This window comes from Somniosus microcephalus, chromosome 1 (assembly GCF_052327205.1).
Source record: "Somniosus microcephalus isolate GS21.2 chromosome 1, FLI_Smic_1.0, whole genome shotgun sequence".
In the NCBI taxonomy this organism is placed as follows: Eukaryota; Metazoa; Chordata; class Chondrichthyes; order Squaliformes; family Somniosidae; genus Somniosus; species Somniosus microcephalus.
This window is the reverse complement of record NC_140987.1, coordinates 2,226,369-2,245,430: the sequence shown is the minus strand read 5'-3', so window position 1 is coordinate 2,245,430 and position 19,062 is coordinate 2,226,369. Positions and strand designations below refer to the sequence as shown.

The 19,062-nt window shown below is 44.5% G+C and overlaps 1 protein-coding gene across 1 annotated transcript in view; it reads right to left on the bottom strand.

Moving 5' to 3' along the window:
• Positions 1 to 19,062, bottom strand: part of LOC147123888 (nipped-B-like protein) — an 832,420-nt gene that overhangs the window by 341,360 nt on the left and 471,998 nt on the right. Inside the window, 3 exon segments of the mRNA XM_085963154.1 lie at positions 179 to 793; positions 4,642 to 4,735; positions 15,450 to 15,610. Of these exon segments, the coding sequence (XP_085819280.1) occupies positions 179 to 793; positions 4,642 to 4,735; positions 15,450 to 15,610 (870 nt within the window).

Genomic DNA, 19,062 nt, shown 5'->3' with positions numbered 1-19,062 from the left:
GCTAGATACAGCAGCATTGACAACAAGTTCCTTGCCAGGTTCCTCCATAATTGGCGAGTGGAAATTTTGTTGAGGGTGGAAAGGGTGAAAAATGGAGGGTGAGAGGAGAGAGGAACTTTAAAGCTAATTTTTCCTCATTATAAACTTCACAAGATTCTCGAACAGATTAAAATCTCACCTTTATCCTGTACCTCCTTGGAAAATCTCTCTCTCTCCATGGCAGACTCTCGCTCTATCCGTTCAATCTCTGCTAAAGCATCCAATTCTACCTCATCGTATGGAGTCATAGTCTGCTGTTGTGATTGTTGCTGCAGTGGCTGTGACTGTGCTGTTTTCACTAGTCCAACTGCAGTGTTCTGTTGTAAGACAGGGACCTGCTGTGCTTGAAGGAAGGCCTGCTCCTGTTGAGGCACACACTGAGCAGAAACGTTCATTGAGCCATGGATATCATTAGGAGTCCCTGGCTGTTTTGCAGTCTGTTCTGGGAACTGCATACTGTTCAATTCTGTCTCATTCTCTGCACTGCTGTCCATGTTTGGGAGCATATCATCCTGCTGATCTCGAACTCGAGTCAGCCTCAAAGTGAGCTTTGTACAGTCCTTAGATGGAGAGCTGACAATGTCATACATAGCAGTCTTATCTGCCTGTTCTTTTTCCTCCTTGGTGAGCTTAGCCTTTTTATTTTTCTTCTTGCTTCCCATCCTGTCTGGGGAGTCCAGCAGAATATCAGGTGGGGCATCTCTGGGTGAAGTGTAAGGAGGCGGCGACTGCAAGATCAGAGGCGGCCTGGATGCTGTCAGCACAAAAAAGGTAGAGTTCAAATCTAGTGCATGGACTGCAGGAACAAAACTTCTAAACAGCATTTTAACTTGTAGGAAATATTGACACTGCACCATCCAATAGCTTTACAAGTATAATTCTCCAAACTCCCAGTGATAAATATTCGACGGTAAAAAATGTACCCCAGTTACAGTCCCACAGCTCAGCTGACAATCTGAGGAGGAACAGTTACCGGCCGGCACTAAAGGCATGGTGCGCCTCAGACAGGCAAGGACAATAACCGTGGAAAATAAAATGGGTGAAAGGAAAGGTTATTCATTAAAATAACCGCCCGTACAGACACATGTGGGTTTTGTGCCTGACCAGCTGAACAAGGACAAAGTCTGAATATGTCCCTTGCTGATGGATGCCCTCTCCCTGTATTAATCACACCAAATGCACTTTAGAATGTGAACTCTAGAAAGTGAACATGGGCCATCTAGCGCTGTGACTGGCTGACCTGGGTGATCCAGTTGCAATGTCCTGCTCCTCAAGGGAATCATTACCAAGACTACTGGCAAGATTCACCACGTGAAGTGGTGTACAGCTGACTACTAATCCCTGGGAAGCAGTAGTATGAGTGAGAACAGCTGAAGAGCACACACAAAGAAAATCATCAAGAAATGTGAAGGTAGTTGCAACTAGCAGACCAAACATGTGAAGAGATACATTTAATGCCATTCTTCACGGACATACGATGGCAGTAAAGACAGAATTCCCAAACTTGATTGACAATAGGCTTTAATGAAGACAAGGTCCTGAATAGGGATCAAATGAGATTTTCAAAATATCATGCTGAATACCAAATTTCTGAAGTACAGGTCTAGATCTAGTCACGGTCTGTTCTTTTATTACACCTTTATTAATTCTCAGGTGCTCAGAGCTCATTATCTAAGTACAAGGCAAACATGTATTCTTGCACACCAAAAGAGGATCAACTAACAGGCATTATCTGCATACCAAGGGGTTGACAGAAGGAGGTGATTGCCAAGTCCAAGAGGAAGTACTTTGCACTAACAGCATATTTAAGGATTCAGCTATGACTTTGTTGAGGTCAGAAAAGGTGCATCCTTTAAAAAAAAAGAGTGCCAACTAATCCTTTCCTTCAGCCCATGGAGAACACTTTGAATTTGTTTAGGTCACAAACGCTTGTGCAATTTCAGTGTTGAAAGCAGCAAGAATAGAAAGTCCTTTCTGTGACCCAGTAAAGGGCATGTTCAAAGGTGATTCACTCACTCATCTCCAGTTGCTGAGCATCTTAACTCCTGTAAACAACATTGCTGTTCTCAGTGCCCGCGAATCTGAGGCGATGGCAGTCCATTACTCAAAAATGAGTCAAAGGCGGTCAGTGATGTTGTGATGGTAATGTGCATTCATGCCAATTTGGAATGGCTACTGGAATCCACTTTGGACAAACTTGTTCAGAGCATTATGCTGAAAACCAGTGACTGCTCTGAATCAAGGCAACAAGAGATGCAGATGCCTTTGAAAACAAGGCACATACACATTTCTTTAAACTTTCCAATGGATTTAAGGCTCTTGCCCATAAAAGGAATATGGCCTTCTCTTGGACCAACTGGAAGTTTGAATCATCCTTCAGAAAGGGAACCCAATCCATTCCCCCCGACAGGAAACACACCGATTTGAAATCCAGCAGAAAGCTGTCCCGTACATCTCTGGCTGATGAACGATCAGAAAGGAAACAAAGACTGAGCACCCCCACCTCACTAGTTTCAGTGGTATTACAGGTTGCATCAAACTGGTACTTAACAACCGCAACCTCTCATCACAAATGGACTGTTACTAAGGTTCCTAGACACAATAGGAAGGTATATGAATGGAGCACTATCTTCTCCCATAAGTGGTGCCATGAGCATGCGTGTAGGCTTCATTATCTGCTGGGCAGACTGCATTTTACACCTCGAGCCTCTCTCCCCAAGAGAGGGAATAAACAGCCCAACATATCCTGTAAGACTCCCCAACAAGCAAGTGGTGATAACGGCATTGAATCTCCCCAGGGAAATTTGGAGAACTCACTAACCCAATACTGGTAAGTAGGCACGGGCTGACACGGCCAGAACCACTTGGGTGGGTCATGAAAGGCCTTACTAACAGGAAGGGCTCAGTGCTCATCGGTTGCTGAAGATTGAAGAATGTAAACAAAATGAAAATCATCTGTGGGAGCCAAGCAGGCTCTGATCCGCAGGGCTGTGGCCTACATGTGTAGGTTTTTTTTTGGATTGGGGGGAACATCCAGTGAAGTAAAAATGGATGCTAAAGAAGAAAATATACATGAAATCAGACTGCAAGAAAATTTTTACAAGAAAGTCCCAAAGATAGAAATTTCAGAGAGCAACATTTCAATCAGCTAGGTAGAAAGATCGGATTCATTATCAGACTGGTCTTGCATAGGGAGTGCAATTAATGCATGAGTCATGCATCAGATTTACAATCTCCCAGTCAGCTGAGCAGGTACAGATTTAACCCACAAGTGTTTGCGCTGATGGTTTAATCTGAATCAGAATATGCAAGCTGTTTCTGTGATCTCAAACATCCCGAGACAGTTTAGTGCATACTCTCGGTCAGTACGATGGTTTCACTAAACTCAACAATCTGTAAATGTAATTGATGCAAACCACAAATATTGAGCTACCAATGCACTACCTCGCTCAAAATTTAAAGTTTTATCAACCCGATTAAGCAAAGATCTTCACCAAAGGGCCCCTTCTTTTATAGATTCATCTTTGTGGACATTCTTTAAATGGGATGAAATCACCTCAAGTTAAAAAGCCACTTAACTCAATGATGGTAATAAGTAATGATCCAAATAGTTTGCAGACAGAATTGTCTTAAATTTCAATGTGCACGAAGCGAATCCAAACTTTATCCCAGATAATGAGCTTGCAGTAATGGAGCAATAATTAGACAGATAGTAAAGTCGAGGAGAGTGCTTAGTAAAGTCGAGGAGAGTGCTTTCACTACAAAGTACACCCCTCACTCCGTAACAAAATTTAGTAGTGCACGGTGGCATAGTGGTTAGCACTGTAGCCTCACAGCGCCAGGGACCCGGGTTCGAATCCGGCCTCGGGTGACTGTCTGTGTGGAGTTTGCACATTCTCCCCGTGTTTGCGTGGGTTTCCTCCGGGTGCTCCGGTTTCCTCCCACAGTCCAAAAGGTGTGCAGGTTAGGTTGATTGGCTATGATAAATTGACCCTTAGTGTTAGGGGGATTAAATACGTGGGGATAGGGTGGGATATGTGTTGGTGTAGGGGTTAAGGGGATCGGGTGGGATATGTGTCGGTGCAGGCTTGATGGGCCGAAATGGCCTCTATCTGCATTGTGGGGTTTCTGTGAATCTCCCAATAGGTAAGGCATATCATTTCAGCAAGGTGCATCATCACTGATGCAAAATGCTCCATTTCAGCTTTAGGCTCTTATGTAGCATGTCACAAAGTTAGCTAACCCCTCCCTCGGTGTAACCCTTACTTCAGTGAGAACTAGTCCTTGAAACTGTCCTAAATTTAAAGTACCTGAACCAGGAAAAGTTTTGATTCTTCAGTGTAAGTATCAAGTGCAAAAGATAGGAACTCTGGCTGTGGGCCCAAAACAATGTGAAACAAAATACAGTAGATACCTTTCAATAATCTCAATATAATTATCCAATTGTGGGGGCCAAATGACTTAAAGCCAGTGAACAATCGTCCTTGAGGCTCGTGCCATCCTGCCCCTCAATTAGATTGCTGCTTTGCAATCAGTCTCAAGTATCCATTATTCTACACAGTATCCAGGATAGATTCAGTACATGCATCTTTATAAATGTACCTTTTGAAGTCCCATCGCTGCTCGCAGGAGAACATACTGCTTGTGGGGACCTTAAAGGGAAGGAAGCAGCATTTCTCAATGAAGAATCACCATCCTAAAACAAAAAAGTAAAAAATTAGCCTATAAAAAGTGCAGCAAATAACTAAAAATCTAATACAACTAAAAAGGAAAAGGAAAGACTTGCATTTATATAGCGCCGTTCACAACTTCAGGACATCCCAACATGCTTCACAGTCAATGAAGTACTTTTGATGTATAGTCACTGTTGTAATGTAGGAAACGCGGCAGCCAACTTGCGCACAACAACTCCCACAAAAAGGAATGTTATAACAACCAGATAATCTATTAATGATGTTGATTGAGGGATAAATATTGACCAGGACACCAGAACTCCCCTGGTCTTCATTGAATAGTGCCATGTGATCTTTTACATGCACCTGAGAGGGCAGACGTCAGCACATCCAACAGTGCAGCTCTGAAGTACCAGCCTAAATTAAGTCTCTGGAGTGGAACTTGAACCCATAACCCTCTGACTCAGAGGCTAAGTCTAGACTGAGGTTTTGTTCAAAGTACTCCCTTTTTTAAATTGAAGAACAGTCTTACCTTTAATCCCTTTATTTTTTTTGGCCATTCCTTAAACTTTATGAAAGGACTTCCAAGTGCAGCCTGTACCTTCCAAAAGAATACATCTATTTCAACATATTCTTATACTTCATTGAATCCTCCCTGCTCCCGTTTACAAACATTTTTCCCAAACAAAGCATTTTCTTGGTAACTGGAATACTCATATATGGGAGGACAGCTGGGGATCATCAATAACTCACCCGATGAACCACTGGTAAACTGTGCTGGCACAGCTATACCGTAGTCATGTTTTTAGAAAGCACCAATGCCATTTGAACACCTCCGTTCTGTGGGAGGTATTCAGACAGTGGTAAAGGAAGACAAGAAGGAAGGCACCTTTGTGTGCAGTGCACTGTGATTACTTCGCTTTTACAATTCACAGCTTTTTGGATTTTATACTCACCCACCCAGTGCTCTAACTGTATGACCTTCTCTCAGGCCTTTGTTACTTTTGAGCAAACCATGGAGATACACAAGAGCAGCCCTCCCTCCCTCCACACATTAAATAGTTTTCAAAGCTTGGTGACTTTCTAGCTTTCAATTTACACAGTGCCGTTCCATCAGCGGAAATCTGCCTGTACTAATAAGGTGTCGTAGATAACTAAGCCATCCACTGCTCATATTGCATCCAAGCTCCTGATAAACTCTTGGATATTATCACTGCTACCAAGTCCTTCTTCTTAGGCAGTCCCTCGGAACCGAGGATGACTTGCTTCCACATTAAAAATGAGTTCTCAGGTGACTGATGAGTCCATTGCGGGACCTACAGTCTCTGACACAGGTGGGGCAGACGGTGGTTGAAGGGGCGGGTGGGTGGGGTGCTTGGGTTGACGTGCACTCCTTGCGCTGCCTGTGCTTGCTCCCGGCAAAGAGACTCGAGGTGTTCGGCACCTTCCTGGATGCTTCTCCTCCACTTTGTGCGGTCTTGGGCCAGGATGTTACACTTTTACAAGGAGGCTTGGAGGGTGTCCTTGAAGTGTTTCCTCTGCCCACCTGGGAGTCTTGTATCGGGCATGCGGACAATGTGACCCGTCCATCGGAGCTGATCGAGCGTGGTCAAAGCTTCGATGCTGGGGATGTTGGCCTGAGCAAGAACACTGACGTTGGTGCGCCTATCCTGCCAATGGATTTGCAGGATCTTGCGGAGGCAGCGTTGGTGGTACCTCTCCAGTGCTTTGAGGTGCCTGCTGTACATGGTCCATGTCTCTGAGGCATACAGCAGGGCAGGTATCACTACTGCTCTGTAGACCATGAGCTTAGTGCCGATTTGAGGTCCTGGTCTTCAAACACTTTCTTCCTCAGGCAACCGAAGGCTGCACTGGCACACTGAAGGCAGTGTTGGACTTCGTCGTCGGCGTCTGCCCTTGTTGACAGTCGACTCCCGAAGTATGGAAAGTGGTCCACGTTGCCCAAGCCCTTGTTGTGGATTTTGATAATAGGGGGCAGTACTGTGTGGCGGGGGCAGGTTGGTAGAGGACTTTTGTCTTACGGATGTTTAGTGTAAGGCCCACTACTACAAAGTAGCATACTGCTGTCACCACCCATGGGATAAAATTAACTAGGGACACAGTCCCTTTAAGAAATGCGTGGAACAGCAGGCAATAATTGCCATAATTGAGTAGAAATAAAAAGTTACCCCAGGGCATGCCTTTCACACACTTAGAGGTAGCACTGAGACCCTCAAAACAGCAAGATTACCAGCAACTGTAGGAGTATAAAAACGGGTCCAAACTACACCAACAAAATGTACCATGGTGGACTAAACAAGGAGACTGAATAGGCCAAGATTGAGCTGTGCATGAGGAGCTTGAAATTGTTGTAAAGTTATAGTGAATAGTCAGCATGGACTTCAAAAGGGAAAATCTTGCTTGACCAACTGTATTGAATTTTTTGAAGAGGTAACAGAGAGTAGACAATGGTATTGCAGATGATGTAATTTATCTATATTTTCAAAAGGCCTTCGATAAGGTACCCCATAATAGACTAATCAATAAGGTCAGAGAATGCGGAGTCAGGGGACAAGTAGCAGAAAGGATAGCTGGCTGGCTTCAGGACAGAAAGCAGAGAGGGGGAGTAAAGGGTAGCTATTCACAGTGGCAGAAGGTGGGTAGTGGTGTTCCACAAGGATCAGTGCTGGGACCACTGCTGTTCACAATTTATATTAACGATTTAGACTTTGGAATCAAAAACACAATTTCTAAATTTGCAGATGATATCAAATTGTGGGGGCCGTGGCGGGCGGAGAAGAGAGTCAATACTGAGGAGGACTGCAACAAATTGCAGAATGGGCATATAATTGGCAAATGAAGTTCAACACAGACAAATGTGAGGTATTACATTTTGGTAGGAAGAATAGGGAGGTCACTTATCACTTGGAGGGTGCGAGTCTAGGTGGGGTAGAGGAACAAAGGGATCTCGGAGTACAAATACACAAATCACTAAAAGTTGTGCCACAGGTTAGCAAGGCCATAAAAAATGCAAACCAAGCACTAGGGTTTATTCCTAGAGGGATTCACAGAATCACAGAAACCCCACAGTGCAGATAGAGGCCATTTCGGCCCATCGAGTCGGCACCGACACATATCCCACCCGATTCCCGTAACCCCTACACCAACACATATCCCACCCTATCCCTGTAACCCCATGTATTTAATCCCCCTAACACTAAGGGTCAATTTATCATAGCCAATCAACCTAACCCGCACATCTTTGGACTGTGGGAGTAGGGAAGTTATGCTAAATCTGTATCAAACCTGGTTTAGACCACACTTGGAGTACTGCGCACAGTTCTGGTCGCCATATTATAAAAAGGATATAGAGGCACTGGAGAGGGTGCAGAGAAGATTTACAAGAATGATACCAGAAATGCGAGGGTATACATATAAGGAAAGGATGAACAGGCTGGGTCTCTTTTCACTTGGAAAAAAGGCTGAGGGGTGACCTAATAGAGGTCTATAAAATTATGAAAGGTTTTGATAGAGTGGATACAGAGAGAGTGTTTCCACTTGTGGGGAAGAGCTAAACTAGAGGCCATTAATATAAGACAGTCACCAAGAAATCCAATAGGGAATTCAGAAGAAACTTCTTTACCCAGAGTGGTGAGAATGTGGAACTTGCTACCACAGGGCGTGGTTGAGGCGAATAGTATAGATACATTTAAGGGGAGGCTGGACAAACATCTGAGGGAGAAGGGATTAGAAGGTTACACTGATTATTTAGTTGAAGAAAGACGGGAGGCTCGAGTGGAGCATAAACACCGGCATGGACTGGTTGGGCCGAATGGCCTGTTTCTGTGCCGTATATCCTACGTAATCCTATGAATGAGGAACATAAGAAATGAGAGCAGGAGCAGGCCATTCGGCCCTTCGAGCCTGCTCCGCCATTCAATGAGATCATGGCTGATCTTCTGCCTCAACTCCATTCACCGGCCCTATCGCCATATACCTTGATGCACTTACTAGTCAGAAATCTATCCACTTCTGTTTTGAATGTACCCAATGACTGAGCCTCCACAGCCCTCTGGGGTAGAGAATTCCAAAGATTCACCACCCTCTGGGTGAAGAAATTTCTTCTCATCTCAGTCCTGAATGGCCTACCTTTTATCCTGAGGCTGTGGCCCCTGGTTCTAGACTCCCCAGCCAAGGGGAACATTCTCCCAGCATCCACCCTATCAAGCCCTGTAATAATTTTGTATGCTTCAATGAGATCCCCTCTCATTCTTCTGAATTCAAGAGAATACAGGCCTAGTTTACTCAATCTCTTCTCATACGACAGTCCCGCCATCCCAGGAATCAAACTCGTGAACCTTCGTTACACTCCCTCTATGGCAAGTATATCCTTGCTTAGGTAAGGAGAATAAAATTGTACACAGTACCCCAGGTGTGGTCTCACCAAGGCCCTATATAATTGGAGTAAGACTTCTTTACTCATGTACTCAAATACTCTTGTAATGAAGGCCAGCATACCATTTGCCTTCCTAATGGCTTGCTGCACATTCACTTTCAGTGACTCATGTACAAGGACACCCAGGTCCTTTTGAGCATCTGCATTCCCCAACCTTTCACCATTTAGGAAATACTCTGCCTTTGTTTTTTCTACCAAAGTGGATAACTTCACATTTATCCACATTATATTCCATCTGCCATATTCTCGCCCACTCACTGAGCTTGTCGAGATCCCCTTGAAGCCTCTTCACATCCTCTTCGCAACTGATACTGCCACCTAGCTTTGTATCATCAGAACATTTGGAAATGTTACATTTAGTCCCCTCATCCAAATCATTGATATAGATTGTGAATAGCTGGGGCCCAAGCACCGATCTGTGTGGTACCCCACTAGTCACAGCCTGCCATCTTGAAAAAGATCCGTTTATCCCTACTCTGTTTTCTGTCTGTTAACCAATTCTCTATCCATGCTAGTATATTGCCCCCAATTCCATGTGCCCTAATTTTGTTCACCAACCTCTTGTGTGGGACCTTATCGAAGGCCTTCTGAAAATCCAAATATACCATATCTACCGGTTCCCCTTTGTCTACTCCACTAGTTACATCCTCAAAGAACTCCAATAGGTTTGTCAAACAGGATTTCCCTTTCATAAATCCATGTTGACTCTGCCCAATCTTACTATTAGTTTCTAAGTGCCCAGTTATTGCATCCTTTATAATAGATTCCAGCAATTTCCCAACTACTGATGTGAGGCTAACAGGTCTGTAGTTCCCCGTTTTCTCTCTCCCTCCTTTCTTAAATAGCGGGGTTACATTTGCTATCCTCCAATCTGCAGGAACCGTTCCAGAATCTATAGAATTTTGGAAGATGACAACCAATGCGTCCACTATCCCAATGGCCACTTCTTTCAAAACCCTAGGATGTAGGTCATCTGGTCCTTGCGATTTATCGACTTTTAGTCCCATTAATTTTGCGAGTACTGTTTTTTTTTACTAATAATAATTTCTTTAAGTTCCTCATTCTCGTCACACCCTTGGTTTTCTCGTATTTCTGGGAGGTTTTTTGTGTCTCCCTCCGTGAAGACAGAAACAAAGTATTTATTTAGTTTCTCTGCCAGGAAGACTGCAATTACACCAAGAAATGAAAACTTTCATTCCTCATTCCACCCCTATGTATAAATGGATATACAAAAGCACTGCAAGAGTTCAAGATACATTGGAGGATGTAAATCTTGGATGCTGCTTTGAGCACAGTACCATCCTCAACTGTTATGACAGTAATGCTTAGTGAAAACCTTGTATACTGCCCCAGCTAGACACAAGCAAGCTTAGAATAAGATGGCTCATCAATCCCACTCCTTCTGAAGTCCATGTATGGCTATATTAATTGTGAACTTCCTGCTTCTTTCTCTCCAAGATCTCTGTAATAATCTAATCCCCATGCAGCTTCTTTACAGAACGCCTTCAGAGGAACCCTTCGTACACTGCTCCAAGAAATAGTTACTGTATGAACAGAAGGAGGTCAGACTTTCCCTGCTTACCTGATTTCTGTAATGAGGTTACCTAAGTGCAGACTTTTCCACTCCTTAGTATTTTAGAAATCTGGGTTATATCGTCGCAATGTTTTTTCTGAAGAAAAAGAAGTCCCATTCTGTGATTTTCTCCATACCTAGAGACTTGAAACCCACAATCATCCCAGTGGTCAGTACAGGAAACTTTTTTTTATCCGGCACCAACGGGACCGACATGGTGCCGGTTCATCAAAAATTCCGGATAACCGAAAGCTATAGTAAAAGATACATAGAAGATAGGAGCAGGAGTAGGCCATTCGGCCCCTCAAGCCTGCTCCGCCATTCAATGAGATCATGGCTGATCATCCAAATTCAGTACCCTGTCCCTGCCTTCTCCCCATATCCCTTGATCCCTTTAGCCTTAAGAAATATATCCAACTCTTTCTTGAATATATTTAATGAACTGGCCTCAACTGCCTTCTGTGGCAGAGGATTCCACAGGTTCACCACTCTCTGGGTGAAGAAATTCCTCCTCATTTCAGTCCTAAATGGCTTACCCCTTATCCTTAGACTATGACCCCTGGTTCTGGACTCCCCGGCCATCAGAAACATCCTTCCTGCATCTAGTCTGTCCAGGCCTGACAGAATTCTATAGGTTTCAATGAGATCCCCTCTCAATCTTCTAAACTCCAGTGAGTACAAGCCCAATCGACACAATCTCTCCTCATACGTCATTCCTGCCATCCCAGGTATCAGCCTGGTGAATCTTCGCTGCACTCCTTCCATGGCAAGAACGTCCTTCCTCAGGTAAGGCGACCAAAACTGCACACAAAACTCAAGGTGCGGTCTCACCAAGGCCCTGTACAACTGTAGCAAGACATCCTTGTTCCTGTACTCGAACCCTCTCGCTACGAAGGTCAACATACCATTTGCCTTCTTAACCGCCTGCTGCACCTGCATGCTTACCTTCAGCGACTGGTACACAAGGACACCCAGGTCTCTTTGCACTTCCCCTTCTCCCAATCTATTGCCATTCAAATAATAATCTGCCTTCCTGTTTTTGCCACCAAAGTGGATAACCTCACATTTATCCACATTATAGTGCATTTGCCATGTTTCTGCCCAATCACCCAATCTGTCCAAATCGTACTGGAGTTTCACGACATCCTCCTCACAGCTTACCCTCCCACCCAGCTTTGTGTCGTCTGCAAATTTGGAGATATTACATCCAATTCCCTCGTCCAGATCATTAATATATATTGTGAACAGCTGGGGTCCTAGGACCGATCCTTGCGGTACCCCACTAGTCACTGCCTGCCACTCGGAAAACGACCCATTTATTCCAACTCTTTGCTTTCTGTCCGCCAACCAGTTCTCTATTCAAGTCAATACCTTGCCCCCAATCCCATGTGCCTTAATTTTGCACGCTAATCTCTTATGTGGGACCTTATCGAAAGCCTTCTGAAAGTCCAAATACACCACATCCACTCGTTCTCCCTTATCTGAGAGCTCCGTATAAAGCAACAAACCCTGTTGCTTAGCAACAGGTCCAGAACAATGGCCACAAGTTCCAAGCGTCTCTGTAGCTTAGCAACAGCTGCAGCCACACCCTTGCACAGCAACAGATCGAGGAAGGCAAGTACAATATGAAGTAAAACTTACCTGAACCTACTCCTGAATTTTGCCGGTTAACCGAGATTTCCGGTTATTTAGGTGCCGGTAAATCGAAAGTTTCCTGTAGTGGGCTCATCAGTGATGTTAGAAGACAAACCTCTCTTGCCAGGAGGGTAACAGGTCCGCAGCTTTGTTACTTTTGAGCAAACCATTAGGAGATGCACAAGAGTAGCCCACCCACCAACCACCCATTAAATAGTTTTCAAAGGTTGGTGACTTTCCAACTTTCAATTTACACAGTGCCAGTCCATCAGGGGAAATCTGCCTGTACTAATAAGGTGTCGTAGATAACTAAGCCATCCGCTGCTCATATTGCATCCAAGCTCCCGATAATATGTAAGAGTTTACCACGACTACAAAGTAGCATCCTGCTGTCACCCCATGGGATAAAATTACCTAGGGACATGGTCCCCAAGAAATTTGTGGAACAGCAGGCCCTTTTCCAGGATGATGCCAGACACGGAAACTATAGATATGAGGGCAGACTTGAAATACTGGGACTCTTTTCACTGGAGCAGAGAAGGCTAAGAAGACAGTGGTGTTCCCCAAGGGTCAGTGCTGGGACCACTGCTTTTTTTGATAAATGACTTGGATATTGGAATAGAGTAAAATTTCAAAATTTGCCGATGACACCAAACTTGGAAGTGTGGCAAACAGCGAGGAGGATACCAATCGACTGCAACAGGACATAGATAGGCTAGCAGACTGGGCAGACAGGTGGCAGATGGCATTTAATACAGAGAAGTGTGAGGTGAGGCATTTTGGCAGAAAGGATAGGGAGAGGCGATATAGACTTAATGGCAGAGTTCTAAAGAGTGTGCAGGGACAGAGGGACCTGGGGGTTCATGTGCATAGATCTTTGAAGGTGGCATGACCTATTGAGAAAGTAGTTAGCAAAGCATATGGGATCTTGGGCTTCATAAATAGAGGTATTGAGTACAAAAGTAGAGAAGTTATGCTGAACCTTTATAAAGCGCTGGTTAGGCCACAACTAGAGTATTGCGTCCAGTTCTGGTCACCACACTTTTGGAAGGATGTGAAGGTCCTCGAGAGGGTGCAGGGGAGATATTAGAATGGTTCCAGGGATGAGGGATTTTAGCTACAAGGTTAGGTCGGAGAAGCTGGGGTTGCTCTCCTTGGAGCAAAGGGGGTTGACGGGTGATTTGATAGAGGTGTACAAGATTATGACAGGTTTGGATAAGGTAGACAAAGAAAGGCTGTTCCCATTAGCTGATGGTACAAGGACTAGGGGACACAGATTCAAGGTTTTGGGCAAGAGATACAGGGGGGACGTGAGGAAGAACTTTTCTATGCAGCGAGTGGTGAGGACCTAGAACTCTGCCGATGAGGGCGGTGGAAGCGGAGACGATCAATGAATTCAAAAGGAAATTGGATAGGCACTTGAGGGAAATAAACTTAACTTGCAGGGCTTCAGGGATAGAGCGGGGGACTGGGACTGACTGGATTGCTCTAGAGAGCCGGCATGGATTCGATGGGCTGAATTGCCTCCTTCTGTGCCGTAATGACTATGTTCGAAGTTGTTGAAGTAAGGAATGCTTTGCCACGGAGTGGTTGAGGCAAAGACCATTGAAACTTTTACGGGAAAATTGCATAAATATTTGAAGCTGAGGGCAATGGAGAGCTGTAAGAGCAGGATAGTGGGATTAGTTTTGAGATTGCTCTAGCAAACAGCTTCCACAGGCATGATGGGCTAAAATGGCCTCCTTTGGCACTGTAAACTTCTATAGTGAACCCTAAACACCTCCTGTAGGATTTGCATATGAAGAACACATTTTTTAAGCATGCAAGTCTTCCAGTTTTACCACAGACTTTAAATTTCACTTTCGGAATTAGCCAAAATGAAAATTGCACTTTGGGAAGTATATCAGCAAGCGCGCTCAACCTCTGTACTTTGGCTCCAGCAACGCAACAGGATGGATGGACATGCTTAGTTGTGTTCTGTGCCCACAGGATGGCAATGCTTTACTGAAGATATAGTTTACTGAATCTTTAGCCATTTAACAGCACACTGTTCCTCCCAATAACTCGTGCTACCTTTGACATGGCAGGGAGGCTCATTCCAGCAGAATGCTTCAATACCTTTGCCCTTTTGTTCTGTTTGGAGCAGGCTTCGCATTTCATTGAGTTTCATTGAGTCATGTGGTGATTGAAGACAACTTAGGTGCCCAGTTCTTTCATTCATTGGAAAGATTATGAAACCTGGAACTGGAATTGACCAATATCCAGACTAGCGATAATGCTTAGGAACAAGAAAACCTTTACAACATTGAGACACAACATTAAACTAAAAAACTAGTTAAGCTGCAGGAAAAACTATGTATAGTGAAACAGATCCAAAAATATAACTGATTTGATATTTTTCTGCTGTGAAAGATGAGGGAGATCTGCTGATGAGAAAAACTAAGGACGTGGCTCAGAATGAAGGCAGAGTGGGAGAAGCTCAGCACTTGGTACAACGTTAAGGGACAATGGACTGAGGCAATTTCCTCCCACAGGATGGCAGCTATTCACATGGAGGTTGAATAAATGAGAAAGAATGAGAAGTCTGGCTGCACATGAAATACAAGTCATAAAAGAATGCTGTTGAACATGTCCACCTACATTGTCCCTCCCTCAGAGTGGGAGCAAGCAAAGAAAGTATACTGTCAAGCCTGAGGGACAACGCTTGAGCCTACAATTTCAAAAGCAGTATTTCATTGGGCAATTTTTCTACTGTGAACAAGCTTGTATACAGAACACAGACTTTCATGTTTCTTAAGCCTCTTACCAATCTAGGGAACTATAAAATAGGTGGCTTTACCAAGGAATCAATTGTGCTCTGGAACTTATGGCACTGATTCTCACTGTGATCATCTCACTTGAGGTCAAACCTCATTTAAAATTCAAAGTGCAATTTGACCTGTAAATACTTAACTCTAATATTAGGATTCAGACTTAAACCTGAACCGAGTCCACCTGGCTTCACCCCTAAGGTGGTAAGTTCAGGTTTGAGTATACAAGGAGCATTTTCTGAATCAATTCAGAATGTTCCCACCTCTGATCCGAGCCGATGAACCATATGTATGTAGTCCTCATTTGATCCATGTCTGGAATTATCTGTATGGTGATTGGATGATGAGCCCGACATCTGACTTGTCACTTTACTCTCATGAATATTCCGCATGCCACCGGGAATCATGGGGCTCGATACAGAAGCTGCAAAGCACAACAAACTCTGTTAGTGAAGCTATTCCGTGTGTGCGGATTATCTGATTCACTTGTGCTATAAAGATGCCAACCGTAGGCCCCAAACCCAAGCCCCTGCTGTACAAGTAAGGGGAGCAACGTGTTTCTGAGAAGACAACCTCACTGAAGTAGCTCAACCAAAATAGAGTAATATGTTCGTTTTACTTAAAGGCTGCTCCACTTAAGTGAGAATTCTACTTAAACTGAAACTCCCAAGTACTGGTTGTAATGCAGAATAAAGGTACGTACGTACATACACCTCAAAGTACGTGTTTTCTACTTTGACAGCAGTCAGTGACTGCTTTGGGAAAACCCCTGTATCACATGCGACATAGTGCTGGTGAAAGTACACTGGTGTCAACACTGAACAATTTTTAAACAAACTTCAATAAAGCAGGCTTCATAGAATCATAGAATGGTTACAGCACAGGAGGCCATTCGGCTCATCAAGCCCGTGCCGGCTCTGCAAGAGCACTTCAGCTAGTCCCACTCCCCCGCTCTTTCCCCGTAGCCCTGCAAATATTCTTCCTTCAGTGCTTATCCAATTCCCTTTTGAAAGCCACGATTGAATCTGCCTCCACCAGCCTTTCAGGCAATGCATTCCAGATCCTAACCAGTCGCTGCAATTTTTTCATGTCGCCTTTGGTTCTTTTGCCAATCACCTTAAATCTATCGCCTCTGGTTCACAACCCTTCCTCCGATGGGAACAGTTTCTCTCTATCTACTCTGTCTAGACCCCTCATGATTTTGAACACCTCAATCAAATCTCTTCTCAACCTTCTCTGCTCCAAGGGGAACAACTCCAGCTTCTCCAGTCTACCCATGTGACTGAAGTCCCTCATCCCTGGAACCATTCTTGTAAATCTTTGACACCCTCTCCAAGGCCTTCACATCCTTCCTAAAGTGCGGTGCCCAGAATTGGACACAATACTCCAGTTGAGGCCAAACCAGGGTTTTATAAAGGTTCATCATAACTTCCTTGCTTTTGTACTCTATACCTCTATTTATGAAGCCCAGTATCCCGTATGCTTTTTTAACCGCTTTCTTAACCTGCCCTGCCACCTTCAACGATTTGTGCACATATACCCCCAGGTTTCTCTTTTCATGCACCCCCTTTAGAATTGTACCCTTTAGTTTATATTGCCTCTCCTTATTCTTCCTACCAAAATGTATCACTTCGCATTTTTCGGCGTTAAATTTCATCTGCCACATGTCCGCCCATTTCACCAGCCTGCCCTCTTGAAGGCATTATGTGCAGTATTCATCAACATAAAGAACTTGGCACAGAAAAAAGCTCCCTGCCACCCTCCTCCCCACACAATGGCTGAGTGGTTTTAGAACGGCCTTGGGTAGTGTTAAGCTGAAGGTCCAAGATTAGATTTTGGGTCTGTGTTCAGTTAGCTTTCAGCTTGAGCAGCAATTGAGGAATTATAAATTTACCTCAAAAAATTGGGGAAATTAGCCTAGACTCCTCACTCTCATCACTATCTGGTGATGCTGCTGGACTCCTCACTCTCATCACTATCTGGTGATGCTGCTGGAAGGCACAAGCAGGATTGTTCTTGGCTGTAATACTCCCGCCTCACCCCTCAGGAAGTAAATTGGAGCTAGGTGAAGGATTAAAGAGCAGGACCTCAAAGGTTGTAATCTCTGGATTACTCCCGGTGCCACGTGCTAGTGGGTATAGGAATAGGAAGATAGAACAGATGAATGCGTGGCTAAAGGGATGGTGCAGGGGGGAGGGCTTTAGTTTCCTGGATCACTGGGTCTGCTTCTGGGAAAGGTGGGACTTGTACAAGTCGGACGGTTTACACCTGAACCAGAGGGGAACCACTATCCTTGCGGGGAGGTTTGCTAGCACTGCTGGGGGGGGGGGTTTAAATTAACTTAGCAGGGGGTTGGGGTACAGAGTGGAGCTATAGTAGGGGGTGATTTACAGCCAAATACAGAGGAAAAAACAAGTCAGCTGGGAAGGCAGAGCAAATATGTGAAGGCAAAAGGGAATATGGCAGGGCTGGAAGGCATATATTTTAATGCAAGGAGTCTTACAAATAAGGTGGATGAACTGAAGTTGTTGTTGAACACATGGGAGTATGATATTGTTGCTATCACGGAGACATGGTTGAGGGAGGGTCAGGACTGGCAGCTCAATATTCCGGGGTATAGAATCTTCAGGCGAGACAGAGGGGGGTGTAAAAGGGGAGGGGGTGTTGCAATATTAATTAAGGAGTCAATTACTGCTGTAAGGAGGGACGCTATATTAGCGGGTTCCTCTAATGAGGCCATATGGGTAGAACTTAAAAACAAAAAGGGGGCAAGCACTTTGCTGGGAGTGTACTATAGGCCCCCAAACAGTCAGGGGGAGATAGAGGAACAGATATGTAGGCAAATCTCAGAGAAGTGCGAAAATAATAGGGTAATAATAGTGGGGGATTTCAACTTCCCCAATATAAATTGGGATAGTCAGAGTGTGAAAGGCTTAGAGGGTGCAGAATTCTTAAAGTGCATCCAGGAGAGCTTTTTGAGCCAACATGTAGAAAGTCCTACAAGAGAGGGGGCGGTACTGGACCTAATTCTGGGGAATGTAGCCGGGCAAGTGGTGGAAGTATCAGTAGGAGAGCATTTTGGCGACAGTGACCATAATTCGGTGAGATTTAAGGTGGTCATGGAAAAAGACAAAGACGGCCCGGAAATAAGAGTTCTAAATTGGGGGAAGGCCGATTTTAATATGATAAGGCAGGATCTGGCCAAAGTGGACTGGGAGCAGCTACTTATAGGAAAATCCACATCAAAACAGTGGGAGACTTTCAGATGGGAAATAGAGAGAGTACAACGCCAACATGTTCCTGTAAAGGTCAAGGGTGGGACCAACAAGCAAAGGGAACCTTGGATGACAAGGGATATACAAAAATGCATTAGAAATAAAAGTTTTTTTTTTGGCAGTTACAAAAGCCTAAAGACGGAAGAAGCCCTGGAGGAGTATAAAAGGTGCAGGGGCATACTTAAAAAAGAAATTAGGAGGGCGAGGAGGGGCCATGAAATAACACTGGCGAGCAAAATAAAGGAAAATCCTAAGATGTTTTATAAGTATATTAAGGGCAAGAGGATAACCAGGGAAAGGGTAGGGCCCATTAGGGACCAAAGTGGCAATCTGTGTGTAGAGCCAGATGATGTAGGCGGGGTTTTAAATGAATTTTTTGCATCTGTGTTCACTATGGAGAAAGACGATGCAGACATAGAAATCGGGCAAGGGGACTGTGACATACTTGAACATATTAGCATCGAGAGGGAGGAGGTGCTAGCGGTTTTAGCAGGCCAAAAAGTGGATAAATCCCCAGGCCCGGACGAGATGTATCCCAGGCTGCTGTGGGAGGCAAAGGAGGAGATTGCAGGGGCTCTGACACAAATTTTCAGAACCTCTC